Raw genomic sequence first — 20,430 nt, forward strand, 5'->3', positions numbered from 1 at the left:
GTTATATTCACTCAATGAGGGAGGAGTGAACTAGATCATAAGAACCATGAGGTAGGATCTACACTGCTGTCCACATAATCTTCTGTCCAAAGTTTGGGATCAAAAACATAACAAACTTCCTTGTGGGAACCCCACAAACTGGCTAAAAGAGGTAAACATTTCAAGGAAGTGCAAACCCAAGGGCAGCATCATAGTGAATAAGAAAATGTGTTGCCTATGCCCATCAGAAAATCTCTCACTCCCAAACCCAGATAGTAAAATTGGCAGAAAGTTTCTAACTCTTAAACTCAACCATGGAATGAATAATTATTGAATGAAAATTCTCTTCTAAATTTTTTTATTAATTTTACTCCTACAGAACTGGTTTGTGTGTTGCATGGTTTGAATCAGTGTAACTAATGACAATACAAGTGAAACGACAGTACCAATCTTACAGACAAGAGAAAAAACTAAGGCATTTTATACAGCATCAGAGAGAGTACAGTACCAGTGACAGACAACAGGCGAAACAGAAGATGATGGGCTCTTGATAACAGAGGGAAACTTCCTTAATTAAAAAATATCACACACACACACACACACACACACACACACACACACACCCCTAGAAAAGATGAATTATTCTTGGAAAATGTTTGGAAATCACCCAGAATTTGGAGCATGTCAATTGATTTAAGTGTTTCCCTGTATGAAGTCAACCTGTAAAATGTGTGAGAAGTAGCATTTTTTAAAACTTGGACAACAACAAAATACAAGACATACAAAGGGACAGAGAAACATGATTCAACCAAAGAAATAAATTAATTTATAAGAAAGCAACTCTTCAAATTTCTTTTTAAGACCATGATTTATGCAACATCAAATTGAAACATGTGAAGGGTGGTTAATAAATATGAGTTCCACAAAGACAAAAGGTTAGGAAAATGATTCACAATCAAAATGAGAATTGTATACCACATATAAGTTATTAGAATACAACACTTCTAAAGATGAGGAACATTATAACTCAACTGAAATTGTCAGTATGGTGTTCATGATTGATTTTCTAAGCAGAAAGAACACTCAATGATCTTAAGTACAGATTATTTAAAAGCATTTAATTACAAAAGCAAATAAGAAAGAATGAAGAAAAATAAACAAGAGATTTACTAATGTACTTACGTGGTATCATAAAACTGACATGTTTACATTAGGGGAATTCCAGAATGGGCATAGAGACAGTTTTTAAAACTAAAATATAAACTTCACAATTTTGAAAATGTACTAGCCACATTATTTTTAAAACTCTAAGAAGTCCAACAATGGTAAATCTAAGCTCACAATTAGTAGTGTCAGTGTCAAAGAAAATCCTGAAACCAGAATAAATTTTTCATTTCATGCAAGGAATCTACTAAAAATATGTTAGCATATTTTTCATTTAAAAATGTTAGGTGACTTCAAAATTTTGTGTTCAGACACACACCACTGCAGCAAATCAGAATTTCTGAATAGAAAACATAGGCATCTGTACTTTAATTTTTTTGTATATTTTTACTTTATGTATATGAATGTTGCTTCAATGTATATAAGTGTACCAATGAATGCAGTGCCCACAGAGGCAAGAAGATATCACAGTGTCCAATAGACCTGGAGTTGCAAATGGGTATAAGTCACAATATGAGTGCTATAAATCAGGTCCTTTGCAAAAGTTCCACAAGCATCAGTAATTTTTATAAAGGCCTGAGCAACTTCATAGATACAGGCATGAGTACCAATAACCTACATCCTCAAAGACAACCTAAATAAAATAAAATTCATTATATATGTTTTTATTTTTTTCCTTGAGAATTTCATAACTGCATTCAGTGTATTTTTGGTCACATTCACCCTGAATGCCCCATTCAACTCCTCCCAGATAATCTCCCAATCTCTCCCCATTTCTTGTATTCTTTTTTAAATGAGACCAATAGCACTGCCTATACGTGCCTGGAAATGGAGTCACCCACCATAACATGGTCAACTTTTCTAGGACCACACACCAAAAAACTAAAGCGAACACTTGTAGAGCATTTCTAAAAAACACATAAAGAAAGGTAAGGAAGTGTCATTTTGTTTCTATGAAAGAAATTTGTATATATCATATATATTTCACCCAGAATGATGTTCCCTTTTACTAAGTACATATTCTTTAGTTTTCAGTGTAGACCTATACCCACTAAATGTGATAAGAAGCTTGCTATAGAATTTTCTTATAATATGAAAGGGGGAAAGGAAGAGGAAAGGAAGTCCAGGATGATGAGGCTTTCAAGCATTGTGACCAGGTACGTAAACAGGAATGGTCTAAATAGTAAGAGATGAAGCTATGAATCCTCTGAGAGTCCCATGAGGTGGACTTTACTTCCTTCCTCTTCTGAATATATAAGAAGAAAGTTGCCTGGTGTTTTCAATTATGTAGTTATTAATGCAGTATTAGACAGATGAAGATTCCACAGGTATTACAATAATTAAGAATTTTGTGAGTAAAATATACAAAGGATACAGAATAAATGCAGAGGTCCTGAAATTAGACTGTTTTTCTGAGGAGCCGCCACATGGCGCTCTTGATGTCCCGGTTTCTTAAGCTGTAGATAAAGGGGTTGAGCATAGGGGTGACCACAGTGTACACTATCGATGCTACTGCACCCTTCCTGGGAGACAAGGAGACAGCTGAACTGAGGTATACACCAAGGCCAGTTCCATAAAATAAGCAAACAACTGACAGGTGAGAGCCACAAGTAGAGAAGGCTTTATATTTCCCACCAGGTGATGGCATTCTAAGAATGGAGGAAACAATTTTATAGTAAGAGAAAAAAATCCCTGAAATAGGGAGAAAACCAGAGATGGCACCAACAAAATACATGACTATGTTATTGGTAAAGGTATCAGAACAGGCAAGGTTAAGAAGTTGAGATGGATCACAGAAGAAATGGGAAATGTCCACACTCTTGAAATAGGTAAGTTGTAATACCACTGAATTATGCAGCTGAGAAACCAAAAGGCTTATTAGAATAGATAGAAAAACCAACAAGCCACAAAGACGAGGGTTCATAATGACCTGGTAGTGCAGAGGATGGCAGATGGCCACAAACCTATCATAAGCCATGGCTGTTAGAAGCAGACTATCCAAACACCCGAAAAGCATAAAAAAGGACATCTGAGTCAGGCATCCTGAATAGGAAATGGCTCTGTTGTTAGTCTGAATGTCCACTATCATTTTTGGTAGTGTGGTGGAAGTGAAACTTATGTCAGCCAAGGATAAGTTAGAGAGGAAAAAGTACATTGGACTGTGGAGGTGAGAATCAAAGCTGACTGTCAGGATGATGAGCAGGTTCCCAAGAATTGTGACCAAGTACATGAAAAGGAACAGTCCAAAGAGTATGGGCTGAAGCTGTAGATCATCTGAGAGTCCCATGAGGTGGAATTCTGAGATATGTGTTATATTTTGCTCTTCTATATTGCTTGGACACCTTTTGAAAACAAATGAGAAGATTGAAAAAATTACTAAACAAGTAACCAATAGTGCCTCTGAGTTTTCAGTGAAGGCAGTTTACTGATAAAATCCACAAATTAATTTTAAGGGTTAGGCACAGATATCAGTATTTCTCAGTTTTTACAAACTTAATCCTAGAATAATTTTATCATTAATTATTTTCTGTTATTTGCCTCGTTCTACTGTTATATTCTGCATATTTTATTCTACTATTTATATTCCATTGTTCTATTATATATTACATATTGTATATTATATAATCTCTATTAAAGAAATCCAAATGAAGTATGTTTGAATAGAAAATTCATTAGCTACAAAACTGTGGCCACAGGAAAATATCCTTTTAAGATAAAATCTACAATAAGAAATATCCTTTTCCGGGGTTGGGAATTTAGCTCAGTGGTAGAGCGCTTGCCTAGCAAGCACAAGGCCCTGGGTTCAGTCCCCGGCTCTGAAAAAAAGAAAAAAAAAGAAATATCCTTTTCCATTTGCAGTAATATTATTTATATTGAAAGTAATTAAAGATGAATTCAGAATATGTGACTTAACTCCATCACTTGGGATGCAGAAGCAGGCAGATCTCTATGAGTTTGAGGTCAGCCTGGTCTACATAGTGATTTTTAGGACACACAAGGCAATAATAAGACCTTGCCTCAAAACAACATCAACAACAAAATAGTAATTAAGAAACAGCCCTAGCATTTCCATCTGTAACCTGTAGCTGACCCTGTGCCACAACTCTCCACACACCCACTCCCTGGAGAGAGCAGGTCTCCTGATGTTGCTGACACACCTAAGAACACAGAGGGAGGTGGTATCCCAGGAGTGCTGGGATCACACTAGTAAGATCACAGCTAAAAGCACCCCAACTATGCCTGGAGAGAGCTTCTCTCCCAGGAGTGCTGACACACCTAGGACCACAGGCTCAAATGCTCACAGAAGGGACAGGCTCCCATCAGAGACAGAAAAGCCAACAAACACCAGAGAGAACCAGACAGTGGGAGGCAAGCACAAGAACATACGCAACAGAAACCAAGGCTACTTGGCATCACCAAAACCCATTACTCACACCAGAGCCAGCCCTGGATACCCCAACACACCTGAAAAGCAAGATTATAATCTAAAATTCCATCTCATGGATATGATAGAGGAATATAAGAAGGACATAAATAATGTACTTAGAGACATACAGGAGAAGACAGGTAAACAGGTAGAAGCCCTTAAAGAGGAAACACATAAATCCCTTAAAGAAATACAGGAAAATGCAACCAAGTAGGTAAAGGAAATGAACAAAACAATCCAGGATCTAAATATGGAAATAGAAACAACAAATTAAGCACAAAGAGAGACAAACCTGGAGATAGAAAACCTAGGGAAGAGATCAGGAGTCATAGATGATCATCAACAGAATACAAGAAATAGAATAGAGAATATCAGGCATATAATATGCCATAGAAAACATTGACCCAACAGTCAAAGAAAATGCAAAATGCAAAAAGCTCTTAACCCAAAACATCCAGGAAATTTAGGACACAATGAAAAGACAAAGCCTAAGAAAAATAGGTATAGAAAAGAGCAGATTCCCAAATTAAAGGGCCAGTAAATATCTTCAAAGAATTATAGAAAAAAACTTCCCTAAACTAAATAGATCCCCATGAACCTACAAGAAGTCTACCAAACTCCAAACAGATTAGACCAGAAAAGGAATTCTTCCCCTCACATAATAATCAAAACACTAAATGCACAAAACAAATTAGAGGATATTAAAAGCAGTAAGGGGAAAGGTCAAGTAACATATAAAGGCAGACCTATCAGAATTACACCAGACTACTCAAAAGAGACTATAAAAGCTAGAAGATCCTGGGCAGATGTCATACAGAAACTAAGAGAACAAAAATGCCAGCCCAGGCTACATCCAGCAAAACTCTCAATTACCATAGATGGGGAAACAAAGACATTCCATGAAAAAAACAAATTTACACAATATCTTTCCACAAGCCCAGCCCTAAAAAGAGTACTAGATGGAAAACTCCAAAACAGGAAGGGAAACTATACCCCAAAGCAAGAAATTAATCTTCTGTCAACAAACCCAAAAGAAGATAGCCACGCAAACTTAATTCCACATCTAACAACAAAAATAACAGGAAAAAGCAATCATTGGTCCTTATTATATCTTAATATCAATGGACTCAATTCTCCCAATAAAAAGACATAGACTAAAAGGATGGATACATAAACAGGACTGAGCATTTACTGCCTACAGAAAATACACCTCGGTGACAAAGACAAGCACTACCTAAAAGGGAAAAGCTAGAAAAAAACTTTCCAAGAAAATAGTCTCAAGATACAAGCTTGACTAGTCATTCTACTATAGAATAAAATTGACTTTCAATCAAAAGTTATCAAAAAAGATGAGAAGGACTTTGCATACACATCTAAAGAAAAATATACCAAGATGAACTCTCAATTCTGAACATCTATGCCTCAAATGCTAGGAAATTCACATTCATAAAAGGAACTTAACTAAAGCTCAAAGTGAAAAGTAAAGTTCACACAATAATAGTGGGAGACTTCTACACCCCACTCTCACCAGTGGACAGATCATGGAAACAGAAACTAAACAGAGACACAGTGAAACTAATAGAATATAGGAACCAAATGGATTTAACAGATATCTATAGGACATTTCAACCTAAAGCAAAAGAATATATCTTCTTATCACCTCATGGTACCTTCTCTAAAATTGACCATATAATCAGTCACAAAACAAGCTTCAACAAATATGAAAAGATTGAAATTATCCCTTGCATCCTAGCAGAGAACCATGAACTAAGGCTGGGCTTCAATAATATCAAGAAACAACAGAAATCTGGCAGACACATGGAAGCTGTACAAGTCTCTAGACAATGATAATTTGGTCAAGGATGAAAGAAAGAAAGAAAGAAAGAAAGAAAGAAAGAAAGAAAGAAAGAAAGAAAGAAAGAAAGAAAGAAAGAAAGAAAGAAAGAAAGAAAGGAGGAAGGAAGGAAGGAAGGAAGGAAGGAAAGAAAGAAAGAAAGAAAGAAAGAAAGAAAGAAAGAAGGAAAGGAAGGAAGGAAGGAAGGAAGGAAGGAAGAATTTTTGAGAATTTAATGAAAATGAAGTCACAACATACCCAAAATTAGGAGACACAACAAAAGAAGTGCTGAGGAAAACTCATAGCTCTGGATACCTCCATAAAGAAATTGGAAAGAGCATAAACTAGGAGCTAAACAGCACATCTAAAAGTGCTAGAACCAAAAGAAGCAAATACACCCAAGAGGAGTAGAAGACAGGAAATAATCAAACGCAAAGCTAAAATTAACCAAGTAGAAACAAAGAAAATTATATAAAAAAAATCAACAAAACTAGGAGCTGGTTCTTTGAGAAAATCAACAAGCTAGATAAACCCTTATCCAGACTAGCCAGAGCCACAGAGAGAGTATCCAAACTAACAAAATCAGAAATGAAATGGAAGAAATAACAAAAACTGAAGTCATTCAAAAATTTATCAGATCCCACTATAAAACTGGAAAATCTGGATGAAATTGATAATTCTCTAGAAAAATACAAGGAACAAAAGTTATATCAGGATCAGATAAACTATCTAGATTCCCATAACCCCAAATGAAATAGCAGCAGTCATTAAAACTCCCCCAACCAAAAAACCCCAGAACCAGATTGTTTTAGTGCAGAATTCTATCAGAATTTCAAAGAAGACCTAACAACAAAACTGTCCAAACTATTCCACAAAATGGTACCAGAAGAAACACTACCCAATTCATTCTATGTAGCCAGAATTACATTTACACCTAAGTCACACAAAGACCTAACAGAAAAAGAGAACTTCAGACCAATTCCTTTATGAATATTGATACAAAAATACTCAATGAAATTCTCCCAAACCAAATCCAAGAACAAATCAAAATGATCATTCATCATGATCAATTGGGCTACATCCCAGAGATGCAGGGATGGTTCAATAAACAGAAATCCATCAACATAGTCCACTATATAAACAAACTCAAAAGAAAAAACACATAATTATCTCATTATATTCTGAAAAAGCCTTTGACAAAATATAACACCCCTTCCTGCTGTAAGTCTTGGAAAGGACAGAAACTCAAGGGTCATACCTAAACATAGTAAAAGCAATATACAGCAAACCAGTAGCTAACATCAAACTGAATGGCGAGAAACTTGAAGCAATCCCACTAAAATCAGGGACTATGTATTCAATATAGTACTCAAAATCCTAACCAAAACCTAATTACACAACAAAAGGGGGTGAAAGGAATACAAACTGGAAAGGAAGAAGTCAAAATCTCACTATTTGCAGATGATATGATATAATACTTCAGTGACCCCAAAAATTTTACCAGAGAACTCCTAAACCTGATACAAAACTTCATCAAAGTGGCTGCATATAAATTTACTCAAACAAATCAATAGCTTCCTTCTACTCAAAGTATAAACAGGCTAAGAATGAAATTAGGAAAAGATACCCTTCACAATAGTTACAAAAAACAGAAAATATCTTTGTGTGACTCTAACCAAGCAAGGGAAAGATCTGCATTACAAGAGCTTCAAGTCTCTGAAGACAGAAATTAAAGAAGACCTCAGAAGATGAAAAGATCTCCCATGATCATGGATTGGCAAGATTAACATATTAAAAATGGCCATATTATCAAAAGCAATCTACAGATTCAATGCAATCCCCATCAAAATTTCAACTCAATTCTTCACAGAGATAGAAAGATCAATTCTCAAATTCATTTGGAACAACAAAAAACCCAGGATAGTGAAAACTATTCTCAACCATTCCTGACCTTAAGCTCGGCTACAGAGCAATCGTGATAAAAACTGCATGGTATTTGTACAGAGACAGGCATGTAGATAAATGGAATAGAATTGAACACCTATAAATGAACACACATCCCTAAGGTCACTTCATCTTTGACAAAGTAGTTAAAACCATCCAGTGAGAAAAAAAGACAGTATTTTCAACAAATGTTGCTGATTTAGTGACAGTAGGCACATAGAAGGATGCAAATTGACCCATTCTTATCCCCTTTTACAAAGCTCAAGTCCAAGTGGATCAAAGACATCCACATAAAACCAGATACATTGAATCTATTAGAAGAGTAATAGAGAAAGAACTTTGAACACATCGGCACAGGGGAAAGTTTGTTCAACAGAGCACCAATGACCCAGACTCTAAGATCCACTAAAATCAAATGGTATCTCATAAAATTAAAAAGCTTCTGTAAGGCAAAGGACACTGTCATTAGGACAAAACAGATCTTGATAAAAGATCTTTAACAAACCTACATCCAATAGAAGACTAATACCCAAAAGATACAAAGAACTCAAGAAGTTAGATTCCAGAGAACCAAATAAACCTATTACAATGGGGTACAGAGCTAAACAGAGATTCCTCAACTGAGGGATCTCAAATAGCTATGAAGCACCTAAAGAAATGTTCAACACCCTTAGTTATCATGGAAATGCAAATCAAAATGACCCTGAGATTCCACCTCACACTAGTGAGAATGGCTAAGATCAAAAACTCAGGTGACAACAGATTCTGGCAAGGATGTGGAGAAAGAGGAACACTCTTCCATTGCTGGTGGGAACTGGTACAACCACTCTGGAAATCAATCTTGCCGTTCTTCAGAAAATTGGACATAGTACTACCTGAGGACCCAGCTATACCACTCCTGAACATCTACCCAGAAAATGCTCCAACATATAACAAGGACACATGCTCTACTATGATCATAGCAGCCTTATTTATAATAGCCAGAAGCTCAGGCATATTTGGCAAGAAAAGAAAATTTTAATCATATCTGGAGAAGACAGTGCCCTGGACTTTTAATCTTTATGTTAGTTTTGTTTTGCTTTGTTTGTGTTTGAGGCAAAGTATTGCTATGTAACCTAGGCTGGGCTTGAATTCACAATCCAATTTCTGCTTTCTCTATCAGGATTACTAGCATTCAGTGTCATACCCAAAGCATATCTTAGAGCCTTTATTCAAACACTATGTAGTTAAACTGCTCTGCCTCATTGTGTATTTCATTAACTGAAAATGCATCTCATGAAATAGTGAGGCTGGTCTCTAAAGGACAAACGTACCTAATAGAGGTAGGAATAGATAAATATTTATTACACTGCATAAGAACTAGAATCATAACTGTAATTCAGATGAAGAGTATTAATGAAGTACAACCCTATAATAATTGTAATGCTTTATATTTGACTGTACAACAGAGATATTTGTCTTTGGGACATTAGATCATAAAACAACTTGATGCCCTAAAAATGTTTTTCAGCCCAGAAAACATAATTATCTCACCTTTTCTCTTTCTTCTGCTGTTTTTCCTGCCTGGGAAAACTTCTGCAATGTTCCGTTTTTATTTTTAATAGTGTTATTATGTTAAAAATTAAAAGTTCGGGGTTGGGGATTTAGCTCAGTGGTAGAGCGCTTGCCTAGCAAGCGCAAGGCCCTGGGTTCGGTCCCCAGCTCCGAAAAGAAAAAAAATTAAAAATTCATGGAAATTCCATGAGTGAAGCAATGATATAAGGTGGTGGGTGAAGGTACTTGCTACCAAGACTGACAAATCAAATTTGTCCCTGGAACTCACGTGGTAGGAGATTTCTTGTAAGATGTTCTCTGACTTTGACACATGTATCTGTGTGGCATACCTGTACACATACACACACACACACACACACACACACACACACACACACACACACACACACCAAAAGTAATTTTTAAGCAATATCACAAAGTAAACACAAATAAATGCTATTTTTCTATTCTTTTGTTCCTGTGAGACATCCTAAAATAGATGAAAGCTCACATAGTCATGTTCCCATGTGTTCATATCAATTGACCACCCTCATTTTCAGTCAAAGCAAGAAAAGGCTAGTCAATATTAAATGGAGATTTTGTACTTGTTTTTGTAAACAACTCAATATTAAACTTGCTCTGAAAAACTAGAATTAAGGCAACCCAGATATTTTCTCCTAGTTACTATTTAGACTTGTATAGGGACTAAACTGTTTTTTTAATCTCTTCAAAACCAAGATTTTTATGCAGCAGGAGATTGACAGGTTAGAAACTTAATTATTATCATTACTAAGAATAATATATGCACATATATAACATTTATATAACATATATGTGCATCACATGCTTAGTCACAAAAGTAGTATTGCTTAATTAGCACTAACTCATTGGAGTTAACCTACAAGGATTCAATGATTATGACAATTCTGAAGCTCAGAAATAACGTGCTTAATATCACACACGTGGAAAATAAAGCAAAGATTTCCAAATCAAGTTTGTGGGCTAAGGAATTAGGTCAGTGACAGAGGACTTGCTACAAACATCTGTAGTCACCAGCACTGTACAAATAAATTACTCCTTGGGGTCTCAGGGTAAAAGTCCTCACTCTATTTGCCAAACTGCAAATGTTCTAAAGCAAAGATCCAGGTTTTAATAAATGGCATATTTATTATATGCCTTTTTATAACTTCCAGTTCCTGAGTAAGAATGGAGCTTAAGATATTTGTGATGGGACAGGAGAGAGAGTTCAGAGACAGTACTTCAGAGCATTTGCTAACTTTATGGAGCACCTGACTTTGGTTCCCAGCACCCATATAGACTAACACTTAACAATTCTAAATCCAGAGGGATACAATACCTCTGCAGACAAATGCACATCATACATAAACTCACATTCACACACACACACACACACACACACACACACACTTTCAAGATTTATTTATTTTATTTATTTTTATTTATGTATATGAGTGTCTTTTCTTGCCTGTGCCTGCAGAGCCCAGAAGATGGTATTGGGTCCCCCCAAACTAAAACAAAAGTTATGGACAATTTTAAGGTGTCATGTGGGTTCTGGGACTGAAACTTCCTCTCTAGAAGAAGCAAGTGATTTTAACTGATTAGACATCTCTCTAGTCACATATACCACATAATTTAAAATAATAAAGTAAATTTTTAAAGGATATGCTGGTGTAATTTTCATCACTTCTTATTTTTTGATATGTGAAAATGGCTGTAGATTTTGTGGAGATAAATGAGATAATAAAATTCAAGAATTAAAAAAAAGATAATTCTGTGAATTATAAGCTTTCTTCAGTTCCACACCTGTGATCTCAGCTATGCTTTCAACAATAAGAACAGAAAGAACATCTACCACCTGCTTAGGAGTGGATCCTCTCAAAGAGACAAGTACTATGAGTAGAGGATGGTTTCCAGCAATTACAGGGAAAAGAAACAACTTTGGGGTTGGGATGGGAAAACCCTGAACAGATTCCCTTGGAATCATATTGTTCATTCAAAATTTCATTCCAACGCCTTCTACCCAAGGATAAGGTGCATATTACCAAAACAAAGGTATTGATCCTTTCGTTGTGGAAAAATATGCCCCTCATATATCATCCTGACAGTAACAGTGCAGACAGAATTAAGTTCATTGAGTATAGCACTTATGACATTTTGATAAAGCTTACAATATCATAGTTATTTACATCCCTACCATCCTCCTCAATTTTAGTAATCAAGAAATAGTTTTCAGGACATATTTCCCACTCTGGTCAAAGGAATAACTACAGGAGTAAGGACCATTGTAGGTGGACAATGGACCTTTGCATTACAAGTCTTACATCCTCACTATAACAAGAACATGTGATCCAATAGCTTCCAATAGGGAGAAAGGGTAAAGTAGGAGTTTGAATCATGTACATCAAATATCCATGTGAGCAATAAGTTCTAAAGTTTACATACAATTATGGCAGCCGCATCCACAACAAATAATTATAAACTTTACAATGAACTAGAAGAAGGGAGTTTGAAGTTTCCCAATACAAAAAAAAATGATGAGTATTTAGGGAGATTGATGAGCTAATAAATTTTAATCTACTCTTTATGCATTAATATATGTATCAAACTATCACACTGAACATATAAATAAATATAATTGCATGCTTAAAAGTATTCATTGTCCTTTGAGTTAAAAGTTTGCATTTGGAGCACCTTTTCACCTGGTTATTCTAATTTCATGTAATTTGTTTAATTTTGGTTTGTTTGGTTTGGTTTGCCTTTGTTTTGTTATTATTATTATTATTATTATTATTATTATTACTATTATTATTATTATCATTACTTTGAGTCAAGCACAAAGGACAACACTATATAAGTCACTTCTCCACTTCTGGTTATATGTGGGTTATTGAAGCCAAATTTAGATCATCAGACATGATGGCAAGTTCTGACACATGGAGCCACTTCACAGTCCCTGGTTTAATTTTTGAAATGGGTTCTCTCTACATAGGCCAAGATGTCCTCAAATTGTCGATCCTCCTGTGTCAGCCTCCCAAGTGTTTGGACTATAGGCATGTACCATTAACCTGCCAAACTTTTGCTTTGATGATGAAGCAGTAATGTGCCCCCTCCTCCCCCCATCTCTTCTGCTCCCAGTTCCTCCCAAGCTCCTCACCAGACTGTGTCATCTATGTGCTGGTGCATGATGAGGGAGTAATGATCCATCATTTCTTCTCTGCCTGGAAAGTGATGGAGAGTCACGTTCTGTCACCAGAGCCAGCAAGAAGATAGACTCAGACATGGATTCATGATGGAAATATGGCTTCAAGAGAGCGTTAAAACAGACCCAAGGGGACTAGGACCAAGAAAACTAAATATCTGGAAGGACACTGACTTCTTATTTACAGTTGCATAGGCTTGAGAGTTCAATGTTCAGAGCTTATAATTAGCCAAATTGACTCGTGTTAACCCAATCTCTGAGGACTTGTTAATACTAATTGAAAAGAAGCATCGAAAGAGTCAGTTCCCTTTGTAGGGTCCTGAACTTTCTACTTGATTTTCATTGGTTATTTTATTTATTTACATTTCAAATGTTATCCTCCTTCCCATTTCCCCCTCCACAAAGCCACTACTACCTCCTCCCACACCCTGCCTCAGTGAGGGTGCTTCCCTACCAGCCCACCCACTTCGGTCTCAGAGCCCCAGAATTACCTTATTCTGAGTCATTGAGCCTGAACAGGACCAAGGGGCTCCCCTCCTGTTGATGCCAAATAAGACAATCCTCTGCTATATATCCATCTGAAGTCATGGGTTCCTCCATGTGTACTCTGTAGTTGGTAGTTTAGTCCAGGGGGGTTGGAGGATCTGGTTGGTTGATATTGTTACTCTTCCTATAGGATTGTAAACCTCTTCAGTTCCTTCAGTTCTTGCCCTAACTTCTCCATTGGGGTGTGCCCCCACTCAGTCCAATGTTTGGCTATGTGGATCCACATCTGTATTGATCAGGCTCTAGAAGAGCCTCTCAAGGGACAGCTATACCAGTCCCTGGTCAGCAAGCTCTTCTTGGCATCAGCAACAGTGCCTGGGTTTGGTGTCCACAGAAGGGATAAATCCCTAGGTGGGGCTGTCTCTGGATGGCCTTTCCTTTAAACTCTGCTCTACTCTTTGTCTATTTCCTTTGGACAGAAAGAATTCTGAATTATTATTTTGGGGGTGGGTGGGTGGCCCCATCCCTCAACATGGGCTGTGCCTATCCAATGGATATAGTCTCTACAGGTTCTATTTCAATTTTGTTGGGTATTTTGGCTAATGTCCTCTATGGTGGATCCTGGAAAACTCTTGGGTCCCTGGCATCTGGGACTTTCTAGTGGCTACTTCCAGTTCCCCTTATCCCACTGCTACACATATACTTTCAAATTCCAGACCCTCTGAACTTCTCCCCCATCTCCTCCCGTCTGAACCAGAATCCCTTTTTTCCTCCCCCTCCTCATTCGCTCCCAAATCCCTCTCTCCCTCTAAAACCTAAGATTATTTTCTTCCTCATTCTGAGTATGAATGTAGCATTCACACTTTGGTGTGGTCTTCTTCCTTCTTGGGTTGTATTATATGATCTGTGAATTATATCCTGGGTATTCTGAGCTTTTTTCTGGCTATTATCCACTTATCAGTGAATACACACCATGTGTGTTCTTTTGTGACTGGGTTACCTCACTCAGGATGATATTTTCCAGTTCCATCTATTTACCTAAGAATTTCCTGAAGTCATTGTTTTTAATAGATGAGTAGGACTCCACTGTTGTAAATATACCACATCTTCTATATCTATTTATCCTTTAAAGGACATTTGGGTTGTTTCCAGCTTCAGGCTACTAAAAATAAGGCTGCTATGAAGATAGTGGAGCACGTGTCTTTGTTATATGTTCAATCATCTTTAAGGTATATGCCCAGTAGAGGTATAGCTGGGCTCTAATGTAGAACTATTCCTAATTTTCAAAGGATTCACCAGACTGATTTCCAGAGTGGTTGTACCAGCTTGCAATCCCACCAACAATGGAAGAGGGTTCCTTTTTCTCAACATTCTTGCCAGCATCTGCAGTCACCTGAGTTTTTGATCTTAACCATTCTGACTGGTGCGAGGTGGAATCTCAGGGTTGTTTTGATTTGCATTTCCCTGATGACTTAAGATGTTGAAGGTTTCTTTAGGTGTTTCTCAGCCATTTGAGATTCCTCACTTGAGAATTCTTTGTTTAGCTCTGTATCCATTTTTAATAGAGTTGTTTAGGTCTCTGGAGTCTAAGTTCTTGAGTTCTCTGTATATTTTGGATATTAGCCCTCTATCAGATGTAAGGTCGATAAAGATGTTTTTCCAATCTGTGAGTTGCCATTTTGTCCTATTGACAGTGTCCTTTGCACACAGAAGATTGTTGATTTTATGAGGTCCCATTGGTCCACTGTTTAGCTCAGAGTATAAGCCACTGGTGTTCTGTTCAGAAATTTTCCCCTGTGTGTTCAAGGTTCTTTTCCACTTTTTGTTCTATTAGGTTCAGCATATCTAGTTTTATGTGGAGGTCTTTGATTCACTTGGACTTGAGCTTTGTAAAAAGAGATAAGAATGAATCAATTTGCATATTTTTACCTGCTGACTGCCAGATGAACCAGCAACATTGGTTGAAAATGCTCTTTTCTCCACTGGATAGTTTAACTTCTTTGTCAAAGATGAAGTGACCATAGGTATGTGGGTTCATTTGTGGATCTTCAATTCTATTCCATTTATCTACATGCAGTTTTTATCACAATTGCTCTGTAGTAGAGTTTGAGGTTAAGGATGGTGATTCCTCCAGAAGTTCTTTTATTGTTGAGAATAGTTTTCACTATCCTGGGTTTTTGTTGTTCCAAATGAATTTGAGAATTGCTCTTTCTACTCCATGAAAAATCGAGTTGGAATTTTGATGGGGATTGCGTTGAATCTGTAAATTGCTTTTGGTAAGATGGTCATTTTTACTATGTTAATCCTGCTGATCCATGATCATAGGAGATCTTTTCATCTTCTGAGGTCTTCTTCAATTTCTTCAAAGACTTGAAATTCCTGCCATATAGATCTTTCCTTTGCTTGGTTAGAGTCACACCAAGGTATTTTATATTATTTATGACTATTGTGAAGTGTATTATTTCCCTAATTTCTTTCTCAGTCTGTGTATATTTTGAGTAGAGGAAACCTACTGAATTGTTTGAGTTAATTTTATATGTCTCCACTTTGCTGAAGTTGTTTATGATCTGTGGGAGTTCTCTCATGGATGTTTTTGGGAGTCGCTTATATATACAAATGTATCATCTGCGAACAGTGATATTTTAAATTCCTCCTTTCCAATTTGAATCCCTTTGATTTCTGTTTGATGCCTAATTGTTCTGGCTAGAACTTCAAGTACTACATGGAATGGATAGAAGAACAGTGAGCTTTGACTTGTCCCTACCTTTAGTGAAATTGCTTCAAGTTTCTCTCCATTTAGTTTAATATTGTCTATTGGTTTGCTATATATTGTTTCATTATGTTTAGTAATGGACCATGAATTCCTGATCTCTCCAAGACTTAACATGAGAGGCTGTTGTATTTTGTCTAATGCATTTTCAGCATCTAATGAGATGATTATGTGGTTTTTTTCTTTGAGTTTGTTTATATAGTGGAACATGTTGATGGATATCTATATATTGAACCATCCCTGCATCCCTGGAATGAAGCCTACTTGATCATGGTGAATGATTGTTTTGATGTGTTCTTGAATTTGATTTGCAAAAGTTTTATTGAGTATTTTTGGATCAATATTCATAAGGGAACTGGATCTGAAGTTCTCTTTCTTTCTTGGGACTTTGTGTAGTTTAGGCATCAGTGTAATTGTGGCTTCATAGAATGTATTAGGTAGTGTTCCTTCTATTTCTATCTTAGGAATAGTTTAATAAGTATTGGTATTAGGTCTTCTTCAAAGGTCTAATAGAATTATGACTAAACCCATCAGGGGTATAGGACTGCTTAGATGGTTTATCTGATCCTGGATTAATTTTGGTACTTGGCATATGTCTAGAAAATTATCCATTTCATCTAGATTTTCCAGTTTTGTTGAGTATAGTTTTTGTAGTAAGATCTGATAATTTTTTTATTTATTCAGTTTCTGTTGTTATGTCTCCCTTTTCATTTCTAATTTTGGTAATTTGGATACTCTCTGTGTGCCCTCTGGTTAGTCTGGCTGGGGCTTTATCTGACTTGTTGATTTTCTCAAAGAGCCAGCTCCTGATTTTGCTGATTCTTTGTATAATTCTGTTTCTACTTGGTTGATTTCAGTCCTGTGTTTGATTATTCCCTCTTGTCTACCCTTCTTGGGTGTATTTGCTTCTTTGTGTTCTAGAGCTTTCAGGTGTTCTGTCCAGCTGCTAGTATATGATCTCTCCAGTTTCTTTTTAGGGACACTCATAACTATGAGTTTTCCTCTTAGCACTGGTTTCATTGTGTCCCATAAGTTTTGGTATGTTGTCTCTTCATTTTCATTAAATTTAAAAAAGTCTTTAATTTCCTTCTATATTTCTCCCCTGATGAAGTTATCATTGGGTAGAGAGTTGTTCAGCTTCTAAGTATATGTGGTCTTTCTGTTGTTTTTGTTGTTGTTGAAGACAAGCCTTAGTCTGGGGTGATCTGATAATATGCATGTGATTATTTCAATCTTCTTGTATTGGTTGAGGATTGTTTTGTGTCAGATTATATGGTCAATTTTGGAGAAGGTACCATGAAAAGTTGAGAAGAAGGTATATTCCTTTGTTTTAGGATGAAATGTTCTAGAAATATCTGTTAAATCCATTCAGTTCATAACTTCTGTTAGTTTTTCTATGTCTCTGTTTAGTTTCTGTTTCCATGATCTGTCCACTGCTGAGAGTGGGCTATTGATGTGGGTTTTCAACTTCATTAATGTTTCTTTTACAAATATAGGTGCCCCTACATTTGGGGCATAGATGTTCAGAATTGAAAGTTCCTCTTTGTGAATTTTTCCTTTGGTTAATAAGAAGTGTCCTTCCCCATATTTTTTATAACTTTTGGTTGAAAGTCTGTTTTGGTGGATACTAGAATTGCTGCTCCAGCTTGTTTCTTGGAAAGATTTGCTTGAAATTTTTTCCACCCTTTTACTTTGAGGTAGTGTCTGTGTTTGTCACTGAGGTGCATTTCCTGTATGCGGCAAAATGCTGGGTCTTGTTTACCTATCTATCCTTTTAGTCTACGTATTTTATTGGAGAATTGAGTCCATTGAAGTTGAGAGATATTAAAGACCAATAATTGTTGGTTCCAATTATTTTTGTTGTTAGAGGTGGAATTATGCTTTTGTGCTTCTCTTCTTTTGGGATTGTTGAGAGAAGATTAGTTTCTTGCTTTTTCTTGGGTGTAGTTTCCCTTGTTATGGTGGAATTTTCCTTCTATTATGCTCTGTAGGGTTGGATTGGTAGAAAGTTGTTGTTTAAATTTTGTTTTGTCTTGGAATATCTTTGTTTCCCCCTCTATGGTAATTTATTTCTGCTGGGTATAGTAGTCTGGGCTTTTATTTTCTTCTCTTAGTTCTGGATGACATCTGCCTTGGATCTTCTGGCTTTTAGAGTCTCTGTTGTGAAGTCTGGTATGATTCTGATAGGTCTCCCTTTATATGTTACTTGACCTTTTTCCCTTACCACTTTTAATATTCTTTCTTTGTTCCATGCATTTGTTGTTTTGATTATTATGTGGTAGGAGGAATTTCTTTTCTGGTCTAATCTGTTTGGTGTTCTGTACGTTTCTTGTATTCTTCTATAATTTTGTTGAAGATGTTTACTGACTATTTGAGTTGTAAATCTTTGTTCTCTTCTATACCTATTTTTCTTAGGTTTGTTTGGTTTTTTTTTTTTTTCATTTTATCCTGGATTTCCTGGATGTTTTGGGTTAGGACCCTTTTGGTTTTTTTATTTGCTTTGACTTTTGTGTCAATGTCTTCTATGGTATCTTATGCCCCTAAGATTCTCTCTTCTATCTTTTGTAGTCTGTTGGTGATGCTTGGGTCTATGATTCCTGATCTGTTTCCTAGGTTTTCTATCTCAAGGGTTTGTCTCCCTTTGTGCTTTCTTTATTGTTCTTATTTCCATTTTTATATTCTGGGTGGTTTTATTTAATTCCTTCACCTGTTTGGTTGTGTTTTCCTGTAAATCTTAAAGGGACTTTTTGTATTTCCATTTTAAAAACTTCTACCTCTTTATCTGTGTTCTCCTGTATTTCTTTAAGGGAGTTATTTATATCCTTCCTAAAGTCCATCATCATCATGAGATGTGATTTTAAATCTGAATCTTGCTTTTCCAGTGTGATGGGGTATCCAGGACTTGCTGTTGTGAAAGAAGTGGGTTCTGATAATTGCAAATACCCTTGGTTTCATTGTTTAAGGTCTTGCTCTTGCCTCTTGCCATCTGGCTATCTCTCATGCTAAATGTCCTTGCTGTCTCTGACTGGAGCCTGTCCCTCCTGTGAGCCTGCTTATGTCAGAACTCCTGGTTGTTCAGGTGTCTCTGTGATCCTGTTATTCTAGGATCCAGGGATCCTGAGATCCTGTTATCCTGTGATCCTGGATGCAGACCTCCAGTGATCCTGGGTATGTCAGATCTACTGGGAGTCTGTCTTCTTAGGGGTATTGTAGGAGTGGGTGTGGAGACAACACCCTGGGTCCACTCTGAGTACAGGTGCAAACAGAAGGAAGCTGTGCCTCTGGCTTGGTGAGGATTCCTGCATCCCTGGATCCTGGGGGGTCCCAATTTCTCCAGGTGTTGGAGCAGATGTTGTGGCCTTACCTGTGTGTCAACTTTCTACTTCTCAGAAAGAAACTTATCTGTACTCCTCATTTCTGACTTTCATGTTCATATGTAAAATTCAAACATGGAATACATTAGAAACATGTTCATGCCATCAACTGCTCTTACCACATGCATTCAGAAGAACCTGATGAGGAAAAATGTTGCATGAATGCTATAACTATTGTTAAGCATACTAGCATTTTGTAGGCTGTGGTATCAGCAGCATTTATATGTGCAAAACAAATCTACACAGAACACCATCTACCCAGGATTTCACTGAGCATAAATCTTAGACACCATCATGATAGGAGTTGACCAATTTAATCAGCATAGCTCCTGTTGGTTCCTTAGACATTTTCAAGATTAGTACAATTTTAGATATTATATTAGCCAATTTTCTGTTGATAAAGGCCCAATACAATATACTGAGCTATAAAACAGTTGTTTGGAATGATACTTACCTGCCTGTAATCTCAGCAATTTAGGAGGAGGGGCAGGAGGATTAAGAGGTCAAAGCCAGTATGGACTACAGAATGAACCTCTTTCTCAAAGAAAAATAAATAAATAATGACAGTGAGATAGTTCCAAGAATAGAGATACTTGCTACTGATCCTGATAACCTGAGTATAACCCCTGGAAAATCGATTGAGTATACAAATCTTAGTGGGCTGCTTCATGAGCACTAGGAAGATGATTGAGGAATGTT

At 36.6% G+C, this 20,430-nt stretch overlaps 1 protein-coding gene across 1 annotated transcript; it reads right to left on the bottom strand.

Annotated features, from left to right (window-relative positions):
• Positions 1-843: 843 nt before the first annotated feature.
• Or7e24 (olfactory receptor, family 7, subfamily E, member 24) lies at positions 844-13,243 on the bottom strand. The gene is made up of 2 exons (NM_001419709.1): positions 13,057-13,243; positions 844-3,485 (listed from the first exon to the last, which is right to left on the bottom strand). Exons 1-2 carry the CDS (start codon positions 13,107-13,109, stop codon positions 2,543-2,545), a joined length of 996 nt encoding a protein of 331 aa, NP_001406638.1. The 5' UTR covers positions 13,110-13,243; the 3' UTR covers positions 844-2,542.
• Positions 13,244-20,430: the final 7,187 nt, after the last annotated feature.

Source organism: Rattus norvegicus, chromosome 8 (assembly GCF_036323735.1).
Source record: "Rattus norvegicus strain BN/NHsdMcwi chromosome 8, GRCr8, whole genome shotgun sequence".
Taxonomy (NCBI): Eukaryota; Metazoa; Chordata; class Mammalia; order Rodentia; family Muridae; genus Rattus; species Rattus norvegicus.